The sequence below is a fragment of the Ranitomeya imitator genome, chromosome 2 (assembly GCF_032444005.1).
Source record: "Ranitomeya imitator isolate aRanImi1 chromosome 2, aRanImi1.pri, whole genome shotgun sequence".
Lineage (NCBI taxonomy): Eukaryota > Metazoa > Chordata > Amphibia > Anura > Dendrobatidae > Ranitomeya > Ranitomeya imitator.
This window is the reverse complement of record NC_091283.1, coordinates 510,111,878-510,136,019: the sequence shown is the minus strand read 5'-3', so window position 1 is coordinate 510,136,019 and position 24,142 is coordinate 510,111,878. Positions and strand designations below refer to the sequence as shown.

Below are 24,142 nucleotides of genomic sequence, written 5' to 3'. Positions count from 1 at the left end.
TTTAAAAATTTTTTTTACTTTTGCAATGCTTCAATAGCCTCCATGGGAGGCTGGAAGCTGGCATACCCTGATCGGCTCTGCTACATAGGAACGATGCTCAGATTGCCTCTATGTAGCTAAATTACAGCATTGCTATGAGCATCAACCACAGGGTGGCGCTCACAGCAATCTGGCATCAACAACCATAGAGGTCTGCAGGAGACCTCTGGTTGTTATGCCAACACACTGATCGCCCCCCCCCCCCATTCATGTGAGGGGGGGGGGGGGTCGCCAGAAGCGCTTGTTAAATGCCACTGTCAGAGTTTGACCGGAGCCCACATCAAAGCAGGGGTACTGACCTCTGACGTACTATTCCGTCCGAGGTTAGAAAGGGGTTAAAGCAATGGAACACCCCTTACAAATTGTAACAAGAAGGGCATATTAGAAAATCAGTTTAAGAAGTTAGTTATACAACATCAATTACGGTACATAGTCTATCGGTAAAATAAGTTAATATACCCTAAGGGTAATACTTTGTACAAATAATAGACAAAACAAGCAAAAGTTAAAGACTTTTTTTTTTCTTAAATGTATGCATTTTGGGCTGAAAAGAATTTTTTGCAATAGGGTTTTCTTAAAAATGTTGCACCATTTAAGGCTTTTTTCCTATGCTCATTGCTGGTTGTAGAATAAGAATAACCAAGATAGAATCTATCATTGATCTCATTTTATCAGCGCATTTGTAACACTTATCTGTCTTTTATTGAGCTCCTCTCATCTAATTTATAATTACTAACTACATTAAAGGAGAACTGAACTTTGATGTGACCATTATCTGAGAGAAGCTTAGCAAGAGTCAGAAAATAAGAGTTAGACATTGTCTGTCAGATTGAGCTCACAGACAGATTCTCAGTTAACTCATTACACGGCCAACAATATACAGTGCAACACAGAGTCTATAGAAAACAATCAGTGCAATATTTTCATGGAACACAACTTCAAAAATATTTAGTCCAAAGTACATGCACTGATTACAAAAAATATATGTTGCTCCCAAAAGGTGTTAAAGCATGAGAACCAACCCATAACCAAAAGCTCACATAGCAATCAAACCTGTGATTTCCTACCCAATTACACACACAAACATGAGAACTGATCCTTATCCAAGCCTACATAAGAACCTATCCCTAGGCAACTGCACATACATAGTGTATCAGAACTGAACTTGAATGTGGTAGACAAAGTCAAATTACTTAGAAAGAATCTGTCAGCAGGTTTTTGCTATGTAATCCAACTACAGCATAAAATAGGACACGAAAGTCCGGTTCCCATGGATGTATCACTGGACTGCTTAGTGTAGTTTTGATAGAAACCCTTAGCAATAGTAAAAGGCTGAACTGTGAATAACCCCGCCCACACCACTGATTGGCAACTTGCTAACAATGTAAAGTGTGCAAGAAAGCAACCAATCAGTGTTGGGGGCGTGGTTACACATATTAGCTGGACTACAGTGCACGTGAGACCCAGTCAGGCAGTGATAATCTCCTGCTGATAAAGCACTGTATTGAAACTATAGCTCACAGCCTAATAAGTGACACATCCCTGGAATCAGGCTCTCTTGCTCTATATATTATGCTGGTTTTAGTTTAAACTGTGAAAACCTGCTGACAGATACCCTTTAATAAAGACCTCTAACAAGTTATATTAGAGCTGATCTCTAAGAACTGATTCCTTACTGGGTGCAAACATATAGGAGGTGCAGAAGAAGGTATACCGTTTAAATATTATTTGAATTATAATGATGTTATCAACTACATGTTTTTTTAATTTAATATACTTAATCTTTTATAACTGCCGAAAAAGAAAAAATTGACCTGAGTAAGGTCTGGTAAGGTGTTGTCTACTTATCATCTTATAATGGTAAAAAAAAAATGGAATCACTGTATAACTACATATGCACACCCCTATATATCACAACTGGCTCCTAGCCAGTCACACAAATAATTGCTAGCCAGACATACACATGTAAATCAGAACGCCTACATTCAACATATCCAGAGCCAGCAGTACACCTCACACCTGATCCATAGCCAGATATATACATTAGAACTTATTCATGGCCAGACACATATACATAAATCAGAAAGTGCTTCTAGCCAGGAGCATTCACATAAAAATCAGATCTGATTTTTTGCTGTCTGTATCTGTATAGGTATATGACAACAATCAAGCCAATCACAGATTAGATCCAGATCTAATCAGTCACCATGGACCTAGTTTAGACCACATCATAGACAGCCAGTGACACATCTGCACCAATTCTAACCCAACAATTTGGTGCATTTTATAGCATCCACTGCCACCACATATCCATGTATATTCAAGTTGACGCTTCAGATAGGAAGCATTCCTTCCATAAGGAGAATGTAAGCCCGCAAGGGCAGGGTCCTCTTCCCTCAGTACCAGTCTGTCATTGTTAGTTTTGTTTACTGTAAGTGATATTTATATTTTGATGTAACCCCTTCTCATGTACAGCACCATGGAATTAATGGTGCTATATAAATAAATAATAATAATAATAATAGACCCCAGTCAGAGGACTCTCATCCAGCCACATCATAGTCTTGCTTTGCACTGATGAGGTGCAAACACCCCAAAACACGTGTCTACAAATTGAGAGTCTGATTTAGTTTTTATCATGTGGCAAGGCTCGTTAAAGGGTCGATATTGACCTTTTATGATTGCTACTTCCTATAGGTTGTACCAGAGTCCCCTTTTTCTCTAAAGAGGCAATTTGCATATTCAATTTTCCAGAGGAGCATTGCATTGCAAATTTCCTCACGCCAGCAAGCACTGCTCAAGAACAAAGGTTACCTCTTAGGTATCTATGTCTAACATGGGCTTTTAAATTAGTGATCCCAGATATCTTGGGGTATTTGTACAGGACTTTATTCATCAGAAGCACCACCAAGCCAGCCTGAAAATATTGTGCCTAGGTAGTCATCCAGTAAGAATTGTGCATGGATTCCTAGCCAGACTCTCATGCTTGTCAATGTGCAGGGCCCATCATAATTACCTGGAGATTAGGTAAGACAGAGGTAACAAGGTATTATTAAGAAAGGTGACAACAGATGGAAGCAGAAGACAAGGGTGTCCATGCTACATAAAGTCTTCATTGCAGCTTCACAACATTTGTCATGACTGACTCCAATAAAATATGCAATATTTATTATCATTGACGCCTAAGGAATAAGGTTTCATACATTCTTGTGCATTGTTTTATGGTAACACACTAGCACATGGTAAATGATGACACGTACACGAGACACGGAGCAATGTGTAACATTCACAGATTTATGTTAAAGTTCCTGGAATACACTATTATTGCGAGAAGAGCGAACCATCTGCATAGAAAGGTATGACGATGCTATTATTCTTCCTCAGTTCTCAGACCGAGACCGCCTACGGGCGCTGAATTGCTTATATCATCTTATGTCTTCTATCAGTCAGAGGTTTCACAGGAAACAATGATTGAAAACGTTGCATTTAGTTTAGCTGATTGTTACTGTTTCTACTTCACGTCAGCAATTTACCGCTGCCTAGACATAAACATGTATGACGGGGAATCCTAGTGTGCATGCGTCCGATCGTTCAAGTAAACAATCTAGATCGACTCTTTTACATGTACTGATTATTGGCCAAATGAATGGTCACCGCCCAACGTAAACAAGCACAGCGCCCAGCTGATAAAGGAGCAATGTCCAATATCGATGATTGGCTGATGCAAGAAGAAACTTTGCCTATGCAAATGGACGCGTAAAGGGAACTGGTCAGCTAAAAACAACCCAACAATGTATCTGCAGATACAACAGTAGTCTGCAGGTCAATTGCATGAAAATCCTGTGAAGAATGCATACTAGAGCAGCCAAGGCAAGGAAATGACGTTCTTTTCTCCCTGCAGCCGCTCCCTTCCAGTCATTGGGGCAGTGCAGGGGGCTGTAACAGTCACAACGTACTGTCCTGTAAATACACTGTATTCACTCCCTGGCACATTGATTGACAGCCTGCTCTGCACACACACTGACAGGCTGTCAGTACGTTTGTCAAAGCGTGATTACAGGGTGGAATACTGAGCGGTGACTGTAACATCTCTGCACTGCTGCAATGACTGGAAGCGAGCGGCTGCAGGGAGAATAAAACTTCATTTTCTCCCTGTAGTCACGCTCCCAGTATGTCGGCTGCATAGGAGATTACCACTTTATCTACAGGTTAATGGCAATTTTTTGGTGGTGACAGGTTCCCTTTAATGTTTTACATTTATGTCTGAAAGGATGTCTCCATGTTTGCTACTTTTGTTTATTGCTCTAATGTACCATGAATAAAATATTGAGGAAACCTTACAAATAATTTTCCTTAAAAATATCCTGTTTTGTCTTCAGGCCCCATGCAGAGCAGCGTGCTTACATGGTTACAGACTATAAACAACCCCTGAGTTATACAATCCTGCAGTCATTCTGCATTAATTCCCTCCAATTATCTGTTATTTTGCTAACATTCTCAAAGGGGTTTTCCAGTACTTTTATAATAATGACCTATCTTTTGGTTAGCTCATTTATATAAGATTGTGACGGTTTAGAGGCCTCTCTCAAGTGCGGCAGACGTCACTAGAAAGTGTAAAGCTGCTCGAGGGGTATGTGGGGTTATTGACCCCCAGCGATCTTCAAAGGATAAGTCATTAATGTAAATGCACTTGAAATGACCACAGCATCAGACTACACAATTACTGCTATGCATTGGAACTGTTTACAGAATGGCATTTTTATAAAGTGAAAATTATAAGGAAAAGGTGGCACCCACCGTCCCTTAAACATGGTGCCAGACTCTATTCTGAACTACATTTTTATAAAGTGGCTATATTTTTTTTTTTTAGATTAGATATATCCAATCAATTTTGATTAAAATATACGTTTTTACATAATTTTATTTGTGTCTAAACAAATATCAAAATAATAGCTTTCACAAGGCTGTCCATTTACTTATTTATTGAACATTTTCATATATTGGCAAATATTATATAATATAATCAATTATCTTATATTTTCAGGTTTAAAGGCCCCTGAATTAAATCTGCTAGCAGTTTCACTCTGCCAAATCCATAAAGGGTCCCCCATTTTAGAAAGCCATATTTTTTCATACTTTGAGAGGAAGCTCCCGATTTTCAAGCCGGTCTTGATGAGGGGGAGTGGAGTCAGATGCTCCTGATTCATTAAGGGTATGTGCACACGTAGAAAATCCGCTGCAGATTTTGAAAAACCACAGTGCAAAACCGCTGCGGTTTTTACTGTGGATTTATTGCGGTTCCTACTGCGGATTCCGCAGCGGTTTTTCATCTGCAGTTTTCTATTGGAGCAGATGAAAAACCGCTGCGGATTCCGCAGAAAGAATTGACATGCTGCGGATTGTAAACCGCTGCGTTTCCGCGCGTTTTTTTCCGCAGCACGTGCACTGCGGTTTTCGTTTCCCATAGGTTTACATTGTACTGTAAACTCATGGGAAGCTGCTGCGGATCCACAGGTACGGAAACGCTGTGGATCCGCAGCAAAATCCGCAGTGTATGCACAGAGCCTAAGAGGAGCACACCTCTTAATAAATCAGGAGCATCTGCTAAATGGCGTGCACCTCCCAGTGACCTGCCACAAATCTTATTCCAGTCTGTAAGATGTAAGGTATGCCACAGCTCATCATGAATTAGACAAGGTGTGGTGCTGTGTCCCCCTCCCCCAAAACCGGCGTGAAAATGCCAAGAATCACAAAATGTTTGCGCCACTACGCAGATTTTTTGAGGCTTTTCAAAGCCTTTTACTCCAGAATTCCGGTGTAAGTACTTTGAAGACATAGATTTAAATAGAGCCAGGCACATGGATAAGAGTCTGCTAAGAGGTTCCTAGGAAAGAAGAAGGAAGAAGAAGACAATTCTTTTCTCCCATTGGCCAGGTCATCTTTAAAGGGAACCTGTCACCCCCAAAATCGAAGGTGAGCTAAGCCCACCAGCATCAGGGGCTTATCGACAACATTCTGTAATGCTGGTGATAAGCCCCCGATGTATCCTGAAAGATGAGAAAAAGAGGTTAGATTGTACTCACCCAGGGGCGTTCTGATCTGATGGACGTCGCGGTCCGGGCCTCCCATCTTCTTACGATGACATCCTCTTCTTGTATTCATGCTGCAGCTCCAGCGCAGTCGTACTTTGTCTGTCCTGTCGAGGGCAGAGCAAAGTACTGCAATGCGCAGGCGCCGGGCCTCTCTGACCTTTCCCAGCGCCTGCGCACTGTAGTACTTTGCCCTCCACAGGACAGACAAAGTACGCCTGCACCAGAGCCGCAGTGTTAATACAAGAAGAGGACGTCATCGTATGAAGATTGGAGGCCCTGGACCGGACCGCAGCGCCTATTGGACCGGACCGTAGCGGGACCGCCCCTGGGTGAGTACAATCTAACCTCTTTTTCTCATCTTTCAGGATACATCGGGGGCTTATCTACAGCATTCCAGAATGCTGTAGATAAGCCCCTGATGCTGGTGGGCTTAGCTCACCTTCGATTTTGGGGGTGACAGGTTCCCTTTAAAACTATGTTATCTTTGGAGAGCTACAATAAAACATAGGTCTCTGTAACAAGAAAGCCTGCCAGGATTTCATGCTTCCTGTGCCATGTGTGGCCTGAAATCCTGATAAGCTCAATGTCACAGATCGACGACAGATTTCCTTTAAAAGAAAAGCAAGACAGTAAGAATATAACTACCCTGCATTCATGGGCAGCACGATGGCTAAGGGGAACATCTGCCCTTGGTTGGATGGTTGCCATGTTTGCATGGGTTTCCTCCATGTACTCCAGTTCCCTTCCCACACTTTAATTTGCAATTTAGAGTGAAAGCCCCAATGGTGGATATAAGTAATGACAATCACACACAGCATGGTGGAATATGTTCATGTTATAGAAATTAATAATATTGACCTATTAAATTACTATGGCTCCTAGGATGTTTAATGCAATGGGAGCTTACCGCTCCGGAGGACATGTACCATGACTTTCTCTTTCGATTATTTGCTGGACAATTTACATCCATGCTATGATACTGTCCAACATCTTTTTTAAGTCTATAGTAATATATCTTCAGATTGTATTGGACAGAAGATTGCACAGCACTTGTGTGACCCTAAACTTCTGCCTCCTGCTGCCTGATCATTGTCATATATGACAATCAACCTTTTATGCCAAGAGAGAACCAACCCATTTATTTAAGTTATGAGGCACGTGTGGATTTAATGAATGCATGTGAAACTAAAGCATGGAGTAACCAACATGAAAAATACAAGAACAGAATAAAAGCAAATGAAATAAAAAAGAAAATTAAACAATCAAAAACATGAAACAAATGAAAATGTGCCAGTACAAGCACAGCCTATGGCTGTTGATGTGTTGTCACCCAGATGGTGCTGCACATGTTCGCAGTCGATGTCGGATATGGGGTAGGGGCTGATGTCAGGCACTATGGTTTAGCATTAGCTTAAAAGATAAGGGTTCAGAACAGAAGCAGGAAGTTCCCATCGGTAAACAGTCGTTGTCAGCAACCACCATACCATGCTTTATAATGCATTTAGAGAAAAATATCAGCAGGTGGTTGGCCCTTAGTGAAATAGGGACATTTTCCCTATTAATATGTAATTTCTTCTCTATATCTTAAATATCTGCCAATTTCATAAACAGCGTCATTCAAATAGGCTTAAACTCTATATACTGTATATACGTGGCTTCATTTACTATTAGGCAGGCATTGCTTGCAATGTGCCCTGTAAACAGCTTGCCTATTTGTTTATTAGCCACAAGGAGGAAAACTAAAGGCTTGGATGTTGCCCCCTTTAACAAAGGAGATAACTGTCCCCTTATATATTAGGTACATAGCTGTCAGGGCAGTAAGTGAAGATATATTGTGCTGGTCTCTCCGACATGTCTGTTCCCCTAATCTACACAGCATGTTCATCCATTCTAGTGCCTGACCCCGTTTCCCCTCGATTTCCCCACAAACCCATGTTCTGTTTTAGCGAGGTGAGGACTTGCACCTGCAGATTGGAGACGGGTGCAGGGCTGGATGCCAAGGCTGCTGTGGCAAGTGTGCGGTTGAGCAGCGGATTGGGTGGGTTAATGCTCGGAGGATGAGTTGCTTTCCAGTAGGCTTCTAAGTATTCTGCCAGGTGCTCACAGGCATCTTCCAGCTGGTTCTCATCCAGAATGATATCGAACATTTCCTGTCAGCACAAGAAAGGTAAAGACAGTTATCACATCACTTCCCTCCAATCTCTGTCTACAGATGATGACTTAAAAAAATGATCAGTGCTCAGCGAGGCGGTAATACCAATGAGGCAGTAATGCCTCAAATCACATGACGTGTCTATGGATCACTTTGGAATAGGCATTATCCATTCCAGATCTAATGTTGCCGACTAAAATGGAAACAATCCATTCATATAAAAGGAACAGATTGTGTTTGTTTATGGAGCAGGACATGAACTTGTCACAGTAGCTGAGCATTACTCTGTGTTCTACCAGCCATGACTGCCAGGAATGCTGACACTCACCGGAGGGCACTGAGCCAGTTTATCTGCGGCCACCATCTGTACATTTAAATGCTTTGCTTGAGACTTCCCTCTAGATTTTATCAGCCTATGTAATACCTGGGAAAAGAGAATAGATATCACACTGGGAATTTTAAGGATCTGTAGTATAAAGCAACACATATACAGTGCTAAAGAGAAAGATTAGTAGGTCTCGCACTCATCTGCGCAAGTAAAATCGCTCCGATGTTGTTCCTGAAAAGTAGGACGAGTGTCATGCGAGTACAATCCGTTTTTTCTCACGTACCATCCGTATGACATGCGTATGCAATGCGTTTTTAACATCAGCTTTTATATACAATAATTCTCTATGTCATTTAAAGCTAGTTTTCTAATAAAACAATCTTATACACTACATAGAAAGTGCTCATCTTGCCGATGAACTCCGATCACCTGTCTGACGTCACCGTTCGTCACTGCAGGTGCGTTTTCATGCTACTCTTAGTGTTTTCTAGCTGTCGTGCTGAGCAGTTGCATTACTCATGTCACTGCTCATCACACCATTCGCATGTAGCAGAGTTGGAGATTATCATGGGACCTGGGATGGATTTACGGTGGACCCCTTTGGAATATTTGATTTGTTTAACCCTGCTGTTCTGTTGGTCAAAAATGACCGACTTTGAACTTCAATATTCTTTAAAATATTCAAGATGCGGCTCTGAAACCCGTGGCCGACCGACCCATCCTCATTTAAGTCAATCAACCACAAGTTTCAGAACCGCATCTTGAACACCCCAAAAAATACCAAAGTTCAAAATAGGTCTCCCCAGACCGAACAGAACAGCAGGGTTAAGGTAAAAAAATGGATAAAAGGTCAGGGAGTGCTTTGTACACATAAATGACTTTTCTCTGTGTGTGTTTTTTGCTTTAAACTTACGGGGTTAGAAAGGGGGTGTGCATGGACGCCTCTCCATTAATAACCCCTGGGCTTGATGTCAGCTGACATTACAAAGCTGACATCAACCTAAAAACCATTGCCTTTCAAAATTTGTTGTTCAAGCTCTTTTGAAGAAAGAACAAGAAATGGGCTGAATTCAGGACATTGAAAACAGTGCTTGATCAAGGAAAGACACATCATGCTTCCTTCCCTTGGAAGATATCAGTAGGCGCCTTGTAAGTTTGGGGCTGCATTTCAGCAATTGGAGTTGGGGTTTGGTCAGGATTAACAGTGTTCTCAATGCAGAGAAATACAGTCAGATGCTTATCCATCATGCAATACCATCAGGTAGGGCAATGCCCAAAAATATACAGCCAATGTTATTAAGAAGTATCTCCAGCATAAATAAGAACAAGGAGTCCTGGAAGTGATGATACGGCCCCTACAGAAACCTGATCTCAACATCTTCGAGTCTGGGATTACTTGAAGAGATAGAAAGATTTGTGCAAGCCTACATCCACAGACGATCAGTGGATAGTTCTAATAGATTTTGGAACAACCTCCCTGTTGAGTTCCTTCAAAAACTGTGTGCAAGTGTGCCGAGAGGAAGTGATGTTGTTTTGAAGGCAAAGGGAGATCACACCAAATATTGATGTGATTTAGATTTCTCTTTTGTTCATTCACTTTGCTTTTTGATAATTGATCAAAAAGAAAGTATTAACACCTATATCTTTGAAAGCATTCTTATATTATAGCATTTTTTCCATTGGTGCCTAAAACGTCTGCACAGCGCTGTATCTTCACATACTAGTTCAGAAAAAGCTTTGTTTCACTCTATAGCTAATGCAGGATGTATGAGCCTCACAGTATTAAAGTGATTCTCTTACTAGGGCTAGCTTACACTGGCAAGTAGCATCCGATGATTCACTCATGCAAGAGAATCTGATGCTATATGTAAATGACCCTCTGCTGCGATTCAAACACGAGTGTCATTTTACTGTGATCCGATTCTCTCGAATGTGAGAATCTGATCACAGGTGCAGAGAAGTTGCAGGACTTAAGGTACCTTCACACATAACGATATTGTTAACGATATCGTTGCTATTTGTGACGTAGCAACGATATCGTTAATGAAATCGTTATGTGTGACAGCGACCAACGATCAGGCCCCTGCTGGGAGATCGTTGGTCGCTGAATAAAGTCCAGAACTTTATTTCGTCGCTGGACTCCCTGGAGACATCGCTGGATCGGCGTGTGTGACACCGATCCAGCGATGTCTTCACTGGTAACCAGGGTAAACATCGGGTAACTAAGCGCAGGGCCGCGCTTAGTAACCCGATGTTTACCCTGGTTACCATGCTAAAAGTAAAAAAAACAAACACTACATACTTACCTAACGCTGTCTGTCCTCCAGCGCTGCGCTCTGCACTCCTCCTGTACTGGCTGTGAGCCGGAAAGCAGAGCGGTGACGTCACCGCTCTGCTTTCCGGCTCCCAGACAGTACAGGAGGAGAGCAGAGAAGCAGAGCGCAGCGCTGGAGGACAGACGGCTGTAGGTAAGTATCTAGTGTTTGTTTTTTTTTACTTTTAGCATGGTAACCAGGGTAAACATCGGGTTACTAAGCGCGGCCCTGCGCTTAGTTACCCGATGTTTACCCTGGTCACCGGCATCGTTGGTCGCTGGAGAGCGGTCTGTGTGACAGCTCTCCAGCGACCAAACAGCGACGCTGCAGCGATCCGAATCGTTGTCGGTATCGCTGCAGCGTCGCTAAATGTGAAGGGGCCTTTAATTTCTTCATCTTCTTCATTCTGTGAGTCAGCGTATATCGGACTGCGCACTGATGACATCCGAGTGCAGTCAGATGTTTTGCACACACCCATAGACTTGTATGGGTGCACGCCATTCGATATACGCTGGCAATTGCAGCATGCAACAATTTTTTTTCTTATGCTGACTTGGCATGAGAAACTAAACACTAGTAGGCACTGCTCCATGGTATAACAATGGAACGAGTGCTATCCAATGCAACACTGGATAGCACCCGTCCGAGTTATACGCTGGCTACTCGCCTGTGTGAGCGAGTCCCACAGAAAGAGTTTTGTATATTACCCTATTAGACATATGTATATCATAGAGGGGACTCCCTGGCATGTATGAGTGGAGAGAAACTGACAAGTGGTTTTTGTTTATGCAACCCAGGCCTGTTCATGTGGAGCGCCCCCAGACACAGGGCCATGCGTTCTCGGTACCGGGCCTCTCTGGTTCGGTTCTGAAGCTGTCACGGTGATTATACCCGGTCCGTGACCCTGCTAAGGGGCATCCAATAAGGGAGGTACAGTCTGTCAGGGATTCGTGACGCCACCTGTGGTGATCGGTCAGGGCAACTGACGCTGCTGTGGGGTCCGCTGGGGTGATGGAATGGCAGCTGGATGGTATACCTTCCCACAGGTGAAGTATGTCCCCAGGGCTTCCCAGTATGGTGGATGGTGATGGTGTGAGGTGCAGTCAATAACGAGGACACAAGGTTGCAGTCTCTTCACCTCTTTACTGAAGACTTCAGGATCCGCAATCCAGAGCACGCTTAACAGGGCTATCTGAGACCGGCCGGTCCGATGGGCACTTCCAGAATTCCCTTTGCAGGTGGAAATCGTTGCCTACCAATAGCGCCTGTGTGTTGTAGTGCTACCCTGCTGAGCATTCGGAATAGTCCTCACAACTTCTGTTCTCATTCGATCGTTCTTTCTAATATGTTCCAGATGTTTCTAGTTCAACGTCCCCCAGGTATGTTATGGCTAGGACGCACCCGTATGACGGGAAGGCCTGGAGGTCTTCCGGGACCCTAGAGACGCCCCTCTCCCACTGTTGCCCCCTATGTCTTAGTAAGTGTTTAGGTGAGACAGCCAACCTATAATTAACTGTCCTGCGGAGTTTGAAGTAAGGCGTAGAGTCAGTTACTCCCTCGGTGTTCCGGCCACCGGCTACGCGCCTCAGTAGGATGTTGCCTCGGTCTCACAGCACGACTCCTACTGACTCTCCTTTGTGCTTGATCTCGTTTCTCACTGTCTCACAATATCCTTCGCTTCGTGTCTCTTTCTTAGGATACCGCCGCGGGGTGTGCAGGCGCGGTTCCGTAACGTTCTGTTCTGGTCGCTAGGTGCCTGCCAGGTTCCCATGCCTGACAGGGACCCCCTGTGTCTTCTCCCTGCAACACCTCCTGCCACGGGATGTTGCCTGAATCCAACCCAGTCAGCTTCTGACTAACTTTCTATCCAACCCCTAGTTTTACCAGTGTGAGGAGGGGCCCAATAAATAAAGCCTTTTGCTCCCCCTAGTGGCCGGAGTGTGAAGTGTACTGTATGCTGGTGATACCTGGTCAGTAGAATTCCTTCAGTGCCATCAGACGTACCATCACTCCCCTTAGTGGCAGAGTGTCATACTGCAACGACCAGATCTCTGGGGCGCTGCACTCCCCCCCGGTTAAATCCAATACTCCTGGACTGGGAAGAAGAACAACAATACAATTCAGCAAAAGACATACAAAATTTTGAAGTGCTTAAAACAAGTAAATAGAACAATGCTTCCCTTTATGGGAGGTGAGGACACTTGAACGTTACAAACAAAACAAGATTAAATATTTTTAAATAACATTATGACTATAAATAACTCTTTTCACCCAACCGGGTATTCTACTCAGTGCAAATTCTGAACAATAAGTTAACCTTTCCTTTAAGGGCGTATAAGCTGAACCCACTACGATACGATACGATACGATACACTTTATTGATCCCGTGGGAAATTATGGTATCACAGCAGCACGACTTAAAACATAAAAATCATAAAGGAATTACATAGTTGACATGACAGTTTGTTGACAGAAGAACATTATACATTATACATTAGAATAGGACATACACAACAAGTGAACTGAAATGTAGAGAAATAAGTAGACATTCACCTTGGTGGTTTAACCCTAATGTTATTGTTGTACATTCCCATGGCAGTTGGCACAAACGATTTCCTATATTTTTCCTTCTTACACCTCAGGAGTATAAGCCGGTTACTGAAGGTGCTCTTCTGTCTCATGAATAGCTCATATAGTGGATGTGCATTATTGTTCATAATTGCCATACACTTTTTCAGAGTTCTTTTCTCCACTACCTCCCCAAAAGAGTCCACATGTGGACCCGTTGAAGCACATTCAGTTGCGAAACGGCCGTCGTCCAGCCTCCATCACCGCACCCTCCGTCCCACCTGATGTCCTAAATGGATGTATGCACACAATTTTTGTTCCAATAAAGAGCACGTGAATATAGCTTCTTCTGGGTGAGTGCCGCATATTTTTCTGCTTTCTTGGACTATATATATCTTATTGCTTTATATGCAGAGCACCTTTATACCCATAGCTCACGTGACACCTAGTTGTCAGTAGTTGTGAAGTCCATAGGCTGTGTAATGCGTTACTCTTGTGCCATCCAAGTGCAGTTCTTCTTTGTTCCAATCTTATTCAGCTTATTAGCATCAGAGGCCCGCACACTACTACCCCAGCACGTGATTGCAAAAAAGATGGCACTTGCCACCACCGACTGGTAGAACATTTCTAACATTTTGCTGCACACATTAAAAGACCTCAGTTTCCTTAGGAAATACAGTCTGCTCATCCCCTTCTTGTAGACAAACTCTGAGTGGCATCTCCAGTCCAGTTTGCTATCCAAATGGACCCCCAAATATTTGTACCTCTCCACCTGCTCTACCTCCTGACCAGCAATAGTGATCGGTAAGCATTCCATCTTTATCCTGCTATAGTTGGCCACCAACTTCTTAGTTTTCTTAACATAGTAACATAGTAACATAGTTAGTAAGGCCGAAAAAAGACATTTGTCCATCCAGTTCAGCCTATATTCCATCATAATAAATCCTCAGATCTACGTCCTTCTACAGAACCTAATAATTGTATGATACAATATTGTTCTGCTCCAGGAAGACATCCAGGCCTCTCTTGAACCCCTCGACTGAGTTCGCCATCACCACCTCCTCAGGCAAGCAATTCCAGATTCTCACTGCCCTAACAGTAAAGAATCCTCTTCTATGTTGGTGGAAAAACCTTCTCTCCTCCAGACGCAAAGAATGCCCCCTTGTGCCCGTCACCTTCCTTGGTATAAACAGATCCTCAGCGAGATATTTGTATTGTCCCCTTATATACTTATACATGGTTATTTGATCGCCCTTCAGTCGTCTTTTTTCTAGACTAAATAATCCTAATTTCGCTAATCTATCTGGGTATTGTAGTTCTCCCATCCCCTTTATTAATTTTGTTGCCCTCCTTTGTACTCTCTCTAGTTCCATTATATCCTTCATGAGCACCGGTGCCCAAAACTGGACACAGTACTCCATGTGCGGTCTAACTAGGGATTTGTACAGAGGCAGTATAATGCTCTCATCATGTGTATCCAGACCTCTTTTAATGCACCCCATGATCCTGTTTGCCTTGGCAGCTGCTGCCTGGCACTGGCTGCTCCAGGTAAGTTTATCATTAACTAGGATCCCCAAGTCCTTCTCCCTGTCAGATTTACCCAGTGGTTTCCCATTCAGTGTGTAATGGTGATATTGATTCCTTCTTCCCATGTGTATAACCTTACATTTATCATTGTTAAACCTCATCTGCCACCTTTCAGCCCAAGTTTCCAACTTATCCAGATCCATCTGTAGCAGAATACTATCTTCTCTTGTATTTACTGCTTTACATAGTTTTGTATCATCTGCAAATATCGATATTTTACTGTGTAAACCTTCTACCAGATCATTAATGAATATGTTGAAGAGAACAGGTCCCAATACCGACCCCTGCGGAACCCCACTGGTCACAGCGACCCAGTTAGAGACTATACCATTTATAACCACCCTCTGCTTTCTATCACTAAGCCAGTTACTAACCCATTTACACACATTTTCCCCCAGACCAAGCATTCTCATTATGTGTACCAACCTCTTGTGCGGCACGGTATCAAACGCTTTGGAAAAATCGAGATATACCACGTCCAATGACTCACCGTGGTCCAGCCTATAGCTTACCTCTTCATAAAAACTGATTAGATTGGTTTGACAGGAGCGATTTCTCATAAACCCATGCTGATATGGAGTTAAACAGTTATTCTCATTGAGATAACCCAGAATAACATCCCTCAGAAACCCTTCAAATATTTTACCAACAATAGAGGTTAGACTTACTGGCCTATAATTTCCAGGTTCACTTTTAGAGCCCTTTTTGAATATTGGCACCACATTTGCTATGCGCCAGTCCTGCGGAACAGATCCTGTCGCTATAGAGTCCCTAAAAATAAGAAATAATGGTTTATCTATTACATTGCTTAGTTCCCTTAGTACTCGTGGGTGTATGCCATCCGGACCCGGAGATTTATCTATTTTAATCTTATTTAGCCGATTTCGCACCTCTTCTTGGGTTAGATTGGTGACCCTTAATATAGGGTTTTCATTGTTTCTTGGGATTTCACCTAGCATTTCATTTTCCACCGTGAATACCGTGGAGAAGAAGGTGTTTAATATGTTAGCTTTTTCCTCGTCATCTACAACCATTCTTTTCTCACTATTTTTTAAGGGGCCTACATTTTCAGTTTTTATTCTTTTACTATTGATATAGTTGAGGAACAGTTTGGGATTAGTTTTACTCTCCTTAGCAATGTGCTTCTCTGTTTCCTTTTTGGCAGCTTTAATTAGTTTTTTAGATAAAGTATTTTTCTCCCTATAGTTTTTTAGAGCTTCAATGGTGCCATCCTGCTTTAGTAGTGCAAATGCTTTCTTTTTACTGTTAATTGCCTGTCTTACTTCTTTGTTTAGCCACATTGGGTTTTTCCTATTTCTAGTTCTTTTATTCCCACAAGGTATAAACCGCTTACACTGCCTATTTAGGATGTTCTTAAACATTTCCCATTTATTATCTGTATTCTTATTTCTGAGGATATTGTCCCAGTCTACCAGATTAAGGGCATCTCTAAGCTGGTCAAACTTTGCCTTCCTAAAGTTCAGTGTTTTTGTGACTCCCTGACAAGTCCCCCTAGTGAAAGACATGTGAAACTGTACAATATTGTGGTCGCTATTTCCTAGATGCCCAACCACCTGCAGATTTGTTATTCTGTCAGGTCTATTAGATAGTATTAGGTCTAAAAGTGCTGCTCCTCTGGTTGGATTCTGCACCAATTGTGAAAGATAATTTTTCTTGGTTATTAGCAGAAACCTGTTGCCTTTATGGGTTTCACAGGTTTCACTTTCCCAGTTAATATTCGGGTAGTTAAAGTCCCCCATAACCAGGACCTCATTATGGGTTGCAGCTTCATCTATCTGCTTTAGAAGTAGACTTTCCATGGTTTCTGTTATATTTGGGGGTTTGTAACAGACCCCAATGAGAATTTTGTTACCATTTTTCCCTCCATGAATTTCGACCTATATGGACTCGACATCCTCATTTCCTTCGCTAATATCCTCCCTTAAAGTGGACTTTAGACAAGACTTTACATAGAGACAAACCCCTCCTCCTCTCCGATTTTTACGATCCTTTCTAAACAGACTGTAACCCTGTAAGTTAACTGCCCAGTCATAGCTTTCATCTAACCATGTCTCGGTTATTCCCACTATGTCAAAGTTACCTGTAGATATTTCTGCTTCTAGTTCTTCCATCTTGTTTGTCAGGCTTCTGGCGTTTGCGAGCATGCAGTTTAGAGGATTTTGTTTTGTTCCAATCTCCTCGCTGTGGATTGCTTTAGAAATGTTCTTACCTCCCATCTGAGTATGTTTTCCTGGGTCTTCTTTGTTCAAGTCTAATGTTTTTCTTCCCGTCCCCTGTTCTTCTAGTTTAACGCCCTCCTGATGAGTGTAGCGAGTCTTCTGGCGAATGTGTTTCCCAGGTTTGTTGAGGTGTAGTCCATCTCTGGCGAGGAGTCCATCGTACCAGTAATTCACACCGTGGTCCAGGAATCCGAATCCTTGTTGTCTGCACCATCGTCTTAGCCAGTTGTTTGCATCAAGGATCCTGTTCCATCTCCTGGTGCCATGCCCGTCTACTGGAAGGATAGAAGAAAAAACTACCTGTGCATCCAGTTCCTTTACTTTCTTCCCCAACTCTTCAAAGTCTTTGCAGATTGTCGGTAGGTCTTTCCTTGCCGTGTCATTGGTGCCAACATGTATCAGAAGAAATGGGTGGACGTCCTTGGAGCTGAAGAGCTTTGGTATCCTATCGGTCACATCCTTGATCATCGCACCTGGAAGGCAGCATACTTCTCTTGCAGTTATGTCCGGTCTGCAGATGGCTGCTTCTGTGCCTCTCAGTAGTGAGTCTCCCACCACCACCACTCTTCGTTGCTTCTTGGCTGTACTTTTTGCTGTCACTTGTTGCTGTGTGCCCTTTTCTTTTTTGCTTGCTGGTATTGCTTCATCCTTAGGTGTGCCATCTTCATCCTCTACAAAGATTTGATATCGGTTCTTCAGTTGTGTGGTTGGTGATTTCTCCATGGTCTTCTTGCTTCTTTTGGTCACATGCTTCCACTCATCTGCTTTTGGAGGTTCTCTGACACTTTTTTCACCTTCTGTGACCAGTAGAGATGCTTCTGTTCTGTCTAGAAAGTCTTCATTCTCTTTGATGAGTTTCAAAGTTGCTATTCTTTCTTCCAGACCCCGCACCTTTTCTTCTAAAAGGGCCACTAGTCTACACTTCTGACAGGTGAAATTTGATTCTTCTTCTGGTCGGTCTGTGAACATGTAGCACATGCTGCAGCTCACCATGTAGGTTGTCACATCTGCCATGTTGCTCCTAGATCCTGCTGACTTGCTGTGTGTTTTCCTTCTTGTGTAATCTACTCAGCCAAGCTCTCTTGCAATAATATCCTACAGGCAAAAATTCTGGCTTTCCAAGCAGCTGGTCCCGGCTGTACCCAACGATCTTCTAGCTTAGGGAGACTTCGCTTTTCCCAGAAGGCACCTGGAATATGCAAATTAGCCTCCTCAAGCTTGAATCCCTGGTTTGGCGATGCTTTCCAAGCAGCTGGTCCCGGCTGTACCCAACGATCTTCTAGCTTAGGGAGACTTGGCTTTTCCCAGAAGGCACCTGGAATATGCAAATTAGCCTCCTCAAGCTTGAATCCCTGGTTTGGCGATGCTTTCCAAGCAGCTGGTCCCGGCTGTACCCAACGATCTTCTAGCTTAGGGAGACTTCGCTTTTCCCAGAAGGCACCTGGAATATGCAAATTAGCCTCCTCAAGCTTGAATCCCTGGTTTGGCGATGCTTTCCAAGCAGCTGGTCCCGGCTGTACCCAACGATCTTCTAGCTTAGGGAGACTTCGCTTTTCCCAGAAGGCACCTGGAATATGCAAATTAGCCTCCTCAAGCTTGAATCCCTTTAGTTGTAGATAGTTACCATTGCACCAATCCACGAAATTCGACACAAGGCCTACTACTAAATACTATAAAATAACTCAACTTGTCTTTCCTTTCTAGCTTCACCAATGCAGGACCGCCTAGCTCCCTGGCCGGGCCTACTGTCATTGTCTCTCTTTCAGCAACCAACGATCGTTCTACAGTTCTCAGGAGGACTCTCTTTCTAACCCCTACGGGTTCACTTTCAATCTTTCCTGTCCTCAATCTCTATTAACATTATCAAACTATTCTAAATTTCAACATTATCAACATTTCAACCTTTCCTAAGGCAACATGTAAACATTCCCTTTAAGAGGGAGCCGAGTCTCTTGGAGGTAGTGCAGATTCTCTCTTTCTGCAAGTCCAATGAAAGCAAGACCTTCTGCGTTATGTCCAGAAGCATTATCTTCGCAAAGTCTTCTTTCTGTGTAAAACCAGTAGGGAGCACCTTTAAGAAGGTGCAAACTATATACAAAGCAGTTTTGGATTCATTCACTGTTCATGATCCGGCAGTCTTTGGAAACAATGATAAACAAACACAAGGAGGAGGGATCCCGGGTAAACAAAGGGATCCCTAGGAGTTAACCCTGGACGGGTTTAAAGCAGCAAACAGGAAACAGTTAAATAACTATGTACATACTCGGTTCTTCGAGGTTTACTTCTATAGCAGGTGACAAGACATCAGCCGGTAGTGACTACTTCCCGGCTGGGGAGGGCCTGGTTCGGCGTTGTTGTCCAGCCCCGTCTTCATCAAACCAGCAGTGGTCTGGGCACGAACGGTGGTGCTGGTGGCAGACTCTGCAGGTGGGACACCACCCGCCGGGGTAGTAGTGCTGGGTCCTGTGGGATCAGGGGTCAGTGGAGTACCGCCACCAGTTTCAGTCGTGATCGTAGATGGCGCGACCACTAGCGCACAGCGTTTGACTCTCTTAGCATACCACCCTCGCTCACTCCAGTGGCGGGTGTAGGTCACATGGTCCCCTCTGTACAAGTTTCGGAGTGGAGGTACACTGCGGGACTGGGGTTCCACATTGCAGCTAGTCACATAGACCTCGGTCAGCAGCCCTGGCTCTAATATGAAGCCACAACCCCTCCCCCGGTGGAAGGCCAGCACAATCCCCTGTTTTATCAAACTCTCAGGGCAGCAATTGACAAGGGGCACCCGTTCCTCCGGCAATTCCAGGGGATCCGGGTTCCCCTCTGACGGCAAGCCCTGGTTCGGCTCCGCTGGGCTGCGGTGATCCCGGGTCACTTCGTCGTCGTTCAGGTACCCGCTGGTCGTCAGCTCTGCTCCTTGGTCTGCAGTGGCACACACACGAGGCTCCGCCATCTTCTGGGGTTTGAGCTCCTCCATTCCTGAGCTTGTCATCCTGCAGCCGTAGTCGGAGTGGGCAGATGTTGCTGTTCGCGCCGTTTTCTCGATCTCCTCCCATGACACGCCCTCCTTCTCCTGCGCTCCTCGTGGCGCAGCAATGGCGGCGGTTTTGGCGGGAATCATGCGTCAATAGCAGTACACAGTTTTTGCAATAAATCACAGTCCAAACACGTTTCAATCACAGTTCCAAGGCACACATGACCTGATTCTTCAGGCTTAAGTACGATCCTGTTCGTGACGCCAAATTGGAGCGCCCCCAGACACAGGGCCATGCGTTCTCGGTACCGGGCCTCTCTGGTTCAGTTCTGAAGCTGTCACGGTGGCTATACCCGGTCCGTGACCCTGCTAAGGGGCGTCCAATAAAGGTGGTACAGTCTGTCAGGGATTCGTGACGCCACCTGTGGTGTTCGGTCAGGGTGACCGACGCTGCTGTGGGGTCCGCTGGGGTGATGGAATGGCAGCTGGATGGTATACCTTCCCACAGGTGAAGTATGTCCCCAGGGCTTCCCAGTAAGGTGGATGGTGATGGTGTGAGGTGCAGTCAATAACGAGGACACAAGGTTGCAGTCTCTTCACCTCTTTACTGAAGACTTCAGGATCCGCAATCCAGAGCACGCTTAACAGGGCTATCTGAGACCGGCCGGTCCGATGGGCACTTCCAGAATTCCCTTTGCAGGTGGAAATCGTTGCCTACCAATAGCGCCTGTGTGTTGTAGTGCTACCCTGCTGAGCATTCGGAATAGTCCTCACAACTTCTGTTCTCGTTCGTTCGTCCTTTCTAATATGTTCCAGATGTTTCTAGTTCAACGTCCCCCAGGTATGTTATGGCTAGGACGCACCCGTATGACGGGAAGGCCTGGAGGTCTTATGGGACCCTAGAGACGCCCCTCTCCCACTGTTGCCCCCTATGTCTTCGTAGATGTTTAGGTGAGACAGCCAACCTATAATTAACTGTCCTGCGGAGTTTGAAGTAAGGCGTAGAGTCAGTTACTCTCTCGGTGTTCCGGCCACCGGCTACGCGCCTCAGTAGGATGTTGATTCGGTCTCACGGCACGACTCCTACTGGCTCTCCTTTGTGCTTGATCTCGTTTCTCACTGTCTCACAATATCCTTCGCTTCGTGTCTCTTTCTTAGGATACCGCCGTGGGGTGTGCAGGCGCGGTTCCGTAACGTTCTGTTCTGGTCGCTAGGTGCCTGCCAGGTTCCCACGCCTGACAGGGATCCCCTGTGTCTTCTCCCTGCAACACCTCCTGCCACGGGATGTTGCCTGAATCCAACCCAGTCAGCTTCTGACTAACTTTCTATCCAACCCCTAGTTTTACCAGTGTGAGGAGGGGCCCAATAAATAAAGCCTTTTGCTCCCCCTAGTGGCCGGAGTGTGAAGTGTAATGTGTGCTGGTGATACCTGGTCAGTAGAATTCCTTCAGTGCCATCAGACCGTACCATCACTCCCCTTAGTGGCAGAGTGTCATACTGCAACGACCAGATCTCTGGGGCGCTGCACATGTATCATAGATACAGAATGGCTGATGCGTACTACTGAATTTCCCCTTCCCAGTGTTAACTGCTGCTTATTGTTGGTGCCTTACGCTGTCCTACTTACAAAAAAGCGGTTGCTGAATTAAGGCAACTTTTCTTTTTCTACAGCTGAGCAGCCTTGCAATAACTATAAGGCCTCATAGATAAAGCTGTATTATAGCTTTATTTTGTATCAAGCTGTTATATGGCTTACAATATACTGCATGGGGCCTGATTTAATATGAAGACATGTTAAATTATTCATGGCATAGGAGGTGATTCTTCTAGAACAGCAGAGGGGGTATCTCCAGAAGTACGCCAGGTATTTCATGGGGTCTGTACTGCAGCATTCAGTGCTTTATGCCTCCACATTAGTGAGCTAGAAGACCTTCATATACAAACTTTAATAGGGTATATGGTGACAACTTACAAGCGGTGCACAATGGTTTCACTCCATCTTTACACAGACATTGCTAGGTGTGATTTAAACCAGCATCATTGCTCAGCAACAATGTATAGGACGAACCCCACAAAAACTCATTTTATACAACTCGGTAGCAATAAATGTGATCTTGACATAAAACACTTACTTTCTTACCCATAGACTTTCTGTGATACTCACTTTAGGAGAAGTGATCTTTATATACACGATAATTGGTGCCAGTGAAGTCTTGGCCAGCTGAGCCGGGTGGTTTATTGTGTCAGCATCAAGCGCCACCAGTTGCAGTGTTCTAGCTAACTCAAAAATGCGCTCAATCTCGCTCTGCACCTCCGCTGTACACCACGGGCAGGGAGAAATGGGAGAAACGGTCTCAGTTGCAGTATACAACAGTATGACAAATGAGGGAAGAAAATAATGATGAAAGAAATATAACTCTAAGGGTACGTGCCCCCGATCAGGTATAGCAGCATTTTCGACACGGCGTATTTGCGCTGCGTCCAGAACGCTGCGTTCTAATCACGCAGGTAATTCCGCATGTGTTCATTGAACCATGCGGATTTACCACATGTAATGACTGGCTATGGGTGGAATTACGGAGGGGAGGCTAGTGTCTCCACTGCAAATAATTGACATACTGCGGCTCGTAAACCCGCACCGTGGGTGAGTTTACATTTATCCCATCCACTGTGCTTGTAGCCTAGAACAAAGCATTTTGGATGCAGCGCAGGTGAGCTGAACCCACAACGCTGCTATTCCGGATCGCGGGCACATACCGTAAATAGACCACAAGAAAAAACCTTCACTAAAGTTGCCTTCAGCTAAATTACTAGTGTACTTGTGCTGAGATATAGACAAAAGTATTGGGATACACAAACCTCCTTATCATTCAATTCAGGTTTTTCATTCAGTCATTTTCAGCAAAATATCCAGCCCCTCACCATGCAATCTGCCTTTACTAAACGTGCACCAGGAACTCTGAAAGTAGTGGTATAAAGCCACCATCACTGGACTCTGGAGCACTGGAAGCGTGTTCTGTGGTATGACGCCTCACGTTTCGCTATTTGGCATGCCTAATGGATGTTTCTGGATTTGGATAACACCAGGAGAATATTACCTATCTGTCTGCATGGTGCTAGTTGGACAGTTTGGTGAAGGAGGGATAATGCTATGGGTTTGTTGGCATAGAAATCTTATTTCCAGTGAAGGGAAATCTTTAAAATTTCGCATACAAGACATTGTGGACTATTGTATCTTTATAACTTTGTGGGAACATTTTGTGGAAGGTCCTTTTCTGTTCCAGAATGACTGTGTCCTAGAACTCAAAGCTAGGTCCATAAAGGCATTATTGGGTTAGTTTGGTGTGGAAGAACATGACTAAGTCCTGACCTCAACCCCATCCAACACCTGAGGGATGAACAGACATTGTTAGCCAGGCCCTCTCCTCCAACATCGGTGTCTGACCTCACACATTCTTTTCTGGATGAATGGGCAAAAATTTTCATAGACACGTTGAAATGTTGTAGAAAGTATTCCCAGAAGAGGGGAAGCTATTATAGCTGCACATGGAGGACCAGCTCTATTTTTAATGCCTATGGATTTAGAATGGGATGTCACACCAGCTCCTCTAGGTATAATATGTACATGTCCCAATACTTTTATATATATATTTTGCATAATATCTTGAAATAGACTCAACAAATGACCACACTGGCGCTGCACTGCTATGAATCCAAGAGGATAGAGGGAAAGAACAAATAAATAAAAATTACAGGAAAGCAGCTGGTACTTAGGCAGGGGTTGTGCCGACCTCTGTCAATAAACTAAATAGCAATGAACAAACACAAAAAAATACCGCGCTATAAC

At 44.1% G+C, this 24,142-nt stretch overlaps 1 protein-coding gene across 6 annotated transcripts in view; it reads right to left on the bottom strand.

Annotated features, from left to right (window-relative positions):
• The window catches only part of CACNB1 (calcium voltage-gated channel auxiliary subunit beta 1), a 186,023-nt gene that overhangs the window by 6,743 nt on the left and 155,138 nt on the right, over positions 1-24,142 (bottom strand). For 4 of the 6 annotated variants that reach the window (XM_069751677.1, XM_069751674.1, XM_069751675.1 and 1 more), the window contains 3 exons: positions 22,460-22,611; positions 8,612-8,707; positions 8,096-8,281 (listed from right to left, as the gene is read on the bottom strand). In XM_069751677.1, the coding sequence (XP_069607778.1) occupies positions 8,096-8,281; positions 8,612-8,707; positions 22,460-22,611 (434 nt within the window). Of the gene's footprint in view, positions 1-7,851; positions 8,282-8,611; positions 8,708-22,459; positions 22,612-24,142 lie in introns of those variants that run through there. The other 2 variants (XM_069751678.1, XM_069751679.1) reach the window with 1 other exon arrangement.